The 8226-nt window shown below is 34.7% G+C and overlaps 1 protein-coding gene across 1 annotated transcript; it reads right to left on the bottom strand.

Annotated features, from left to right (window-relative positions):
* Positions 1–224: 224 nt before the first annotated feature.
* LOC113232622 lies at positions 225–5558 on the bottom strand. Its single transcript, XM_026467394.1, has 2 exons — positions 5179–5558; positions 225–4756 (listed from the first exon to the last, which is right to left on the bottom strand). Exons 1-2 carry the CDS (start codon positions 5401–5403, stop codon positions 4472–4474), a joined length of 510 nt encoding a protein of 169 aa, XP_026323179.1. The 5' UTR covers positions 5404–5558; the 3' UTR covers positions 225–4471.
* Positions 5559–8226: the final 2668 nt, after the last annotated feature.

The raw sequence follows: 8226 nt of genomic DNA, 5'->3' as shown, positions 1-8226 counted from the left end.
CGTGACTAACTTTATTATTTAACGACGAATGTCGGATAAAATTGTTATGCATGTTAGACAAAAAAGAACATTCCAATTTTAGTTTTCAAAAATAGTTTCAGTGATGATATATTTAGGCTCTTCTTTCCTTGCTACGTATGCATCAGAAGTTTTGGATTTTTAGGAAAAGTAAATATGGACACAACCGGCAAAAGGATGTCAATGAAAGACTGTGTTACATATAAAAATATTTTATTAAAAACATTTTGGTAACATTTAATAAGAACACTTAGGTAAAAATAAATCGACCTCAAAATTATTTCAAAAGGACAGCCTGGACTGGAAGTTCACGGAGATAGCCGGAACAGCAAAAACTAAAATAAATAAAAACAATGATAACACTCTAGGCAGAGACATGTCTAATTGACAACCAGAATTAAGGCATCGCAAGAATAATTATTTAAGTACGATAAAATACCTACGTCTATTATTATAATTACAACAAATAATCGCCTAATGTCTATAGAACATTTTGTGTATGCGGCGGGCGGCGGGCGCCTTCGGTGGGCTGGCGCAGGCGGCCGCACTTGCGACCCTGTATTAGTCTCTTGGCAGGGGACTTACATCGAGTATTATTGCCACTAACATTATTCATTTTACTCATGAGACAGAGTTGCTTGCCACTATATTGTAATTATACACTACTAAATACTAAAACATCCCAATTATACGAAGCTATGTTAAAATTTTACCTAACTAATAATATTAACATCTTCGGCTAATTTTGATACTAGAATGATATAACATCATCTCATATTGTACTCTTAACATTACGCTGAATTAAATTAAAGAGAGGAATAAAACTGTTACACATATAATATTGCAAGCATTACTGAGATTGTGCACGTTACGTGAATAAATTAAAGTAACAATGGAAAACTAAGTGTTAAACAGGATTGCTTATACTGAAGTCGATGAGGAGTAAGTAGGGCAAGAGCACGCCTCCGGATCTACCGAGTCGAGCTCTTACGTACAGCTACAATAAAGGAACAGTCATAAAGATTAAATTACGAGCATTGGCACTTCAATATTAAATCTTAATTATACACTCTCGAAATAGCACTGCATATTAATAACCAACTTAAAAACTAAATTCAGATCAGTCATTTATGATATCACATCAAAATAAACAGGGAAATACATAATATGTGATTTTCGATTGGATATACTATATCATATATATTATAATTCTTTTTAAAAGAGGTATTAATTTTCTTAAGGGTTACTAAAAATATTGAGCGTTGCGTCGCGTGTGACGCACTATATCACCATATTACGAGAACAACTTGAACCAATAAGTTTTGGTACTTGGAGTTTATCTCCGAGTTAGTCTATTTCGCTAAACCTACATAATGCTTATCAGATATACGTAATACACACTGGACGCGCGCCTACACTGGAACGCGAGCCGCCACGCAACTGTTGTTATGGCCTGCGCCGCGGGAGCGCCAGCTTATTGCGCGGCAGCCGCTATGGTTCCCATGCTAGGACACTGCGACTAGGCAAAAACCCTCATCCCTATACAATTTTCATTACAAAAATACTGTCATTTGACTACAGTTCGATGACAAAAAAATATTTATTATAAATATGAATGAACAATAGATATAATACAACATATTATAATATCATGTATATGATTTGACTAAACAAAATAAAATGCATAAAATTGAAATGATTTAAACATTGTAAAATCACGTGAAGACACTTATTAATGGAAGGTACTAAATTGATATTTTAGAATTTTTTGTTAAATAAATAGCACAACAACCAAAGTATTTGGCAATGTGGATTTAAATAAATATTTAACAACTACTACCCTTGGCTGCTAACTTAAACACAAAACTGGAATGCAAATATTGCATCGCACCTCGGCCTCGGTTGATTCGGATCGGGCACTGAGGGCCCGTTCCGTTCTTGTACTGGCGCACGGGCCGCTCACAGGGGCCAACAGGGAATCACTAAATTAGAAGACATTCGTAATAAGAGCTAGTTTACAACTGTGCGTTTCGCTCCAAATACTTTCTTTGAACTACATTCGATTGCAGCAATGTCATAAATTACCTTAACAAACTAAAAATAACCTGAATGCAACATTTGATTTTAAATAACCAATAACAACCATTTGTGAGTATGTGTGACTGAGGATATAGCACACTTTTTTAGGCTTTAGAAGAGGCCTCTATCGATTTTTTTTAATATTCATGCTTTGTTTAAAGGTTCCTAGAGATATCTGCATGTAATAAAGAATAACTGTTAGCTGCATTCTGAGATCCATGCTATATGTTCAGTCATGACTCATGATCCACTGAATCGTAAAATGAAATACATAAATAAGATTTCTGTAAAAATTTCCCTATTCAATTACGATTTGTGTTCATAGCCTAGTACATTGATTACAGAGAAAACAAAAAAATCTTGTGGTGGTGACTACGATAAAGCGGTTGATAAAATGCAATGTAATTTTAGATCATGACGTAAACGTCGTTGGAGTGCGTTCTGCTATTGACAAAGAATATGCGAGAAATAAACGGATGGGTGTTGGTCCCTTCCAAAAAATTGCCAAACATTTTGAAGTTTCCGATATGAATAAAATTTGGAAAACTACCTTCTGTATTGTCTCATATCAACATTTTTTTATAAAAAATAAGTTTGTGGGAAATATGTTTAACATTATTGTATACAAATACTCCAGTTAGAATTTAAAGCTGATCACAACATAGCAGAACTAAAGTTGCACTAAAGGACAGTATCAATTTTCTAAAGTTAGTGTTTATATGTTACTTACATGTAGTTGAAGAGACTCACACTATTAAATATTTTGACTAAATTAAGAGACCACGAATTACACTTTATGTATGCACACACAGATATTGCCAGTCTGTTAACGACACTTACTATAATTTCACTAGAACCCAGTATCTGGGCATATCAATGACTCAAACGTTTTAAAACGGTCTGTAACAACTACTAATACCTTAGAATATCTAATCACTGCATTAATTTGTGATGATATGCACTGATAACCCATTATGACTATGTTTTGTATGGGTTTGTATATTTATTTAATGAGTTGTTCATGGTTTATAATCGGATAGGAGTTACATTTTTGGGCAACATGTCAAGATTGTATCCTCTAGTTCATATTTTATGTCATCACTATTATTATGTAATGCTCGGACGGTACATCCAACAATTATCATAATTAGACCTTAAAATTAACCTACACAGCTTGGCTTTAAATTCGTGCCTATCTCGTCAAAACCGTAAATTTAAATAACATCCGAGAAGCAGCCTTTTGGTTTAAACAATGACGATCCTTTTGGTAAATGACTGTGGAATATAGTTGTCTAAATTATTGCTACAGACTAAAGAATATTACAAAACAATATTTAAATATTAAGTATTACAAAGTAATGGTGGGTAGTATTAACATATTAAGATATATGTCCATATTTTATAAAAATGGTTTCCTTTTAAAAATTCTGACGGCTGAAATGGTTCAACCAATAGTATTTTATCCTAATTAGTATAAATTGCTTGATTAACAAATTATGTTCATTATATGCACATTAAACGAATAAGATTCTTTGGATAACAAGTTAACATTTCTAAGAGGAACTAAGAACAGTGCAATAAATTACTATGTATTTATGGTTTCTATTGGTTGCCTAATCATGAAATGGCATTGTAATGGGATTTTTGGTTCCTATCAATTTAATATAGGAGCTTCAAATGCTGATTTGGAATATTCTGCTTTGTATGGCATTGCAAGTACGTAATAATTAACCCTAACGTTATCACACAAAATAAGTTAATAACATAAAATCAAAGCAATGCATCGTCACATATTACATTCACAGAATTTGTCAACAATTGCTTTGTTTAAATTAAGATCACAGTATTAAGTCACGATTAAAATGTAACTCTACGAATGCGCGAGACGATAGCTTCATGCATATTCCACAGTCATCCGTAAGATAGGGCCACACCAAGGAGCATTAAAAAACACTACATATCGGAATATGTCACACAGCCAGTGGTTTGAGATCTAAGAAGGAAGTTCATTAATTTGCTCATAATAAATTCATTAAATTCAAATGGCCACATAAACACCATTCTTGATTTGTTAAAGATAAAATACTTCCTGAATGAGAATTCAAAAACATAAATTGATATGAGAATAATAAACGCTAAAGCAAGTAAAAATTGTTCAACTATACCTAGTCCCTGAGATTTTCACAGAAAATGACAGGTCTTTATAACAAAAGTGTGACCTAAAATCACTGGCATGTTTTCAAATAATGACAGTTGTGTGATCCTACCACCAGGTGACAGTTGAAGTAAGAGCACTCAATATGCACCCTGATGTGTCCCAGTCATACCCTTTCAATATTTGTTTGTTCTGAGTTTATGCTGACACATTGTCTCGTCACTCAGTGGCAGCAACAACCCATGCGAAGCCGCAGAGGCGGCAAGTGTCCTTTACGTACTGTGTGCGAGTTCCATACGGCCCCAGCCGGTGATATTGGGAGCGATTAGCAAAGAACAGCGCCGGGTTGTTCGGGGGCAGCACCGTAGCGCGGTAGTTCCATCGAGGATCAGTGAGATTAGCCATTAAGTTGAGGATGTCGCGTCCTCCGTAAGTAATCTTTATATCGTCGAATGTCTTTTCCTTTGGACGTGGTTGAGGCTGCACAACATCCTCAAAGACTTTCTGAAAGATCGAATTTATTTTTGGAATGAACCTTCAAATCTAATCAGATTATAAACAACACAGACAAGTGTGCAACATCAATAAAATACTATTAAACAATTGTTATCTATATTTGTTTTGCTTTTCATATTGTGGAAAGGATAATCATCACGTTTTTAATCAACCAGTTTGTTTGTTGTCAAATCCGCTTGATTACAGTTTACGTTTTATTTGCTAATAATATCGATTCCACACGTTGAACAAGTTAAATGTGCGGCAATCATGACATAACAATCAAAATTTTTCCATTAACACGCAATAATATTGTTCACAACAGTGATACCGTAAGACATACGCCATTACGGAATATTATGAAAATAGCGAGGTCAAGGCCAGGACGAACGCAAACAAAATAGTGCGAAATTAACGAAATATTCACTCACCTTCTCTGTTGTTTGAGGACTTGACGGGAGGGAGTCATTGTTCACCGACTCCGACTTAAGCGATCCCAGAGACCCGATACCGCTAGACTCACTGGAGACAGACGGACTCGGGCTCGTCTGCGACTGCGAAAGCCCCGCTATATCTATGATATGCCCGAAGGAGCTGAATGAGTTAAAACTCTCTGTCTCCAGCCCCGCTAAAGGTAGAGCAACGCTCAAAGCCATGTCTGCAAACGAAAAATCACTATTGTATTGCAATTACACGTGCATTATAACGCCACTCGGTATGGACACTTTATTAGCTATGTTGACAGAATCCAACGCGCCAATTTTCTGATGAATTACTGTTAATAATACTGTCACTTGAGCTTGTCACTCTATCATGACTCCAAAGTATTTTAGAAATTACAAAATCACACTGTTTGCTAGGATAAAAACAACATTTACCGAAAGCGTTATCCCAAAAAGTACAAGCCTCGACGTAGTTGAATGAGATCGAACATTTATGATGTGAAGTTAGCTTCACTCTGCCATTTTGCCTGTGTGATGTCGGCAAGCGGTAACCGGAAGATGCCATGTCGGTAAAACAGTCTATTACGCAGCAAATACGAAAAGGTCAAATACGGTTTATTATTTTTTATCAATTCCCGTAAAAGAATTTTAAATTCGTGGCATAATTATTAAACATATTTATGGTTGACATTAAAGAGCAATGAATTTGTACATTGCAAATAATAACGTTCGATTCTTCCTAAATAGCGCCACCTAGGTTGCTTTGTTGGTACTTTAATAGAAGAAAATATGAGAAAATGGCGGTCTTACACTGGACTGCATTTTGGAGAAATGTTTCCGATAGTTGCCGCTAGGTGGCACTGACTTGGCTGTTTCATAAGAGTACCATGCATGTCGTGCAGGTGGCGTTTGCGATCATATATATATTCACCATTATACCTATTGTAGAATAATAAATAAACAGAGATGAATAAATATATTGGCGCGGTAAACGAACAATTTTGTAGACATTCTATGAAATTCATTAAAACAATGGTAGTTAGTTGACAGAGTAAAAAATAACGATACCTCAAACCTCTACTATAAAATAATAATGCAACTTTCAAAAACCGTTCAATATACCGTCACAATGAAGATGACATGCTCCTTAAAAATCAGTGACTTTGTGTACTTAGCTATATGACACTCTTTTTTAAATTTGTAAATGAATTTGAAAATTACATTGACGGTTATTAAAGTAACATTTAAATTTGTACAAAAAAAACAATAAAAGCACTCCATTGCTTCACTTGTAAGGTGTATAAGAAATATTATAGTTATTTTTGGCTATTTCGACCGTTTCCATTCCGTCACACTATTTTGATGGTGGCTATACGTAGACACTTAGAATAATAACGCATAGAAACCTAGTCCGCACACGCTAAGTGAGACAAATTGAAGCGCGCCCAATGGGCCTACACGAGCGGGCGGGCCTTCAGTGCTCAAGGTCAACTTGCACCGTGAACAGATCAAGAATTTTAGCTAAAAATACGAAATGTGCGGTAAATGAGTGTAAAAATACGTCAGACAAACATAAAATAGATACTAACATCACATTCCACAAGGAAGTAACGCGTTTCAACTTGTATTTTTATATAAATATTCACTAAAACCGAAAATTAGCCTACTACTAAAACTATGTAGCTTACATGAATTAGATTTTTGCCTCACTTGTGACAGTTCGTTTGATATGAAACTGTCATTCTATGCACCCGGACACTGGCAGAATTGTCTTCAGTGGGACAGAAGCCAAATACTATGTAAAAATCATTCTATGCGTTATTATTCTAAGCGTAGACGCCTACACATAAATGTCCACATCCCCTGTAGTAGGTACTTCAGAGGTTCGAACCAATTTATGCATATTTCGAAAAAAAAAAACTACCTGTGTACTCGTATTAGGTATCTATTTATGTCTGTAATTCAAGTGACTAATTTTTCATTTAACACTTGTACAGTTGTTATGTGATTAGAAAATACATTTTATATTCCGTTTCATGATTTGCTCTGATATACATAGGTATGCATATCACGATGTAACGAGATATAGATATAGGCATTAAAATAATTAAAACATTGATTTAGAAAAGTATAGTTATGTATATTACGAATTAATTTTCATAGTACCTACCTAACGTTCACATTCGTAAGTGCTGCGTAAGTCAGTGTCAGTCATCGACAATATTTTAGGAATTCATTTTGCGAATGACACGTTTATTTGTCAATGTTTTTTTTGTTTCAATTTTGAATAAGGAATTTATCTACAGATAGTTTCTGTAAAGTATGTTGGTAGCTCTTGTTAACTGTTTTTTTTTCTTATTTCTTGACACTATACAATGGTCTTAAATACAAATGGGTGTGCGTATTAATTACACTTAATTTTAAAAAAAACGGTGCACATTGGTAAATATAGAGAGAGAAAAAAAACAATGAAAAAAAAAACATGAAAAGAAATCGCTTTTTTTCTGGAGTACGTTTTTTTTCTAAAAGTATGACAATATGACAATTGTATTTTTTTACAACTTTTCCTCTTTTGTTGTATTATTATTATTTATTATTGTAATATTATTCTTCATAGATAAATTGCTTGAAATAAATGGGCAACACTCTCAGGGTCGTATTCTAGAACTCTACTCAATGCTCAAGTCAGGATTGCAATGGAAACACAAGCGCTGGAAATACGACCCTAATGGCAGTGGCTTGAGTATGATTTCGAGTGCTTTAAACCATACTCAAATCCTAACTTGAGCATTGAGTAGAGTTTTAGAATACGACCCTCAGTGTCGTATTCCAGAACTGTGCTTAATGCTCAAGTCAGGATTTGAGCAGACTTGAATATGATTTCAAGCACTGGAAATACGACCCTAATGGCAAGGACTTGAGTATGATTTTTAGTGCTCACTGCAATACTCAAGTCCTGACTTGAGTATTGAGCAGAGTTCTGGAATACGACCCATAGTGTTGTCAATTTGTGGCGAATTCCCCAAATTGCGTGGA

Source organism: Hyposmocoma kahamanoa, unplaced genomic scaffold (genome assembly GCF_003589595.1).
Source record: "Hyposmocoma kahamanoa isolate Upper Pololo Valley unplaced genomic scaffold, ASM358959v1 102, whole genome shotgun sequence".
Taxonomy (NCBI): domain Eukaryota; kingdom Metazoa; phylum Arthropoda; class Insecta; order Lepidoptera; family Cosmopterigidae; genus Hyposmocoma; species Hyposmocoma kahamanoa.
Note: the sequence above shows the minus strand (reverse complement) of the source record. Positions and strands in the feature narration are given on the sequence as shown.

Coding starts and splice junctions, on each gene's coding strand:
- LOC113232622 (XM_026467394.1), bottom strand. CDS start 5,403: ATGGCTTTGAGCGTTGCTCTACCTTTAGCGGGGCTGGAGACAGAGAGT. Junction 4,757..5,178: donor GTCCTCAAACAACAGAGAAG/GTGAGTGAATAT, acceptor TCGATCTTTCAG/AAAGTCTTTGAGGATGTTGT.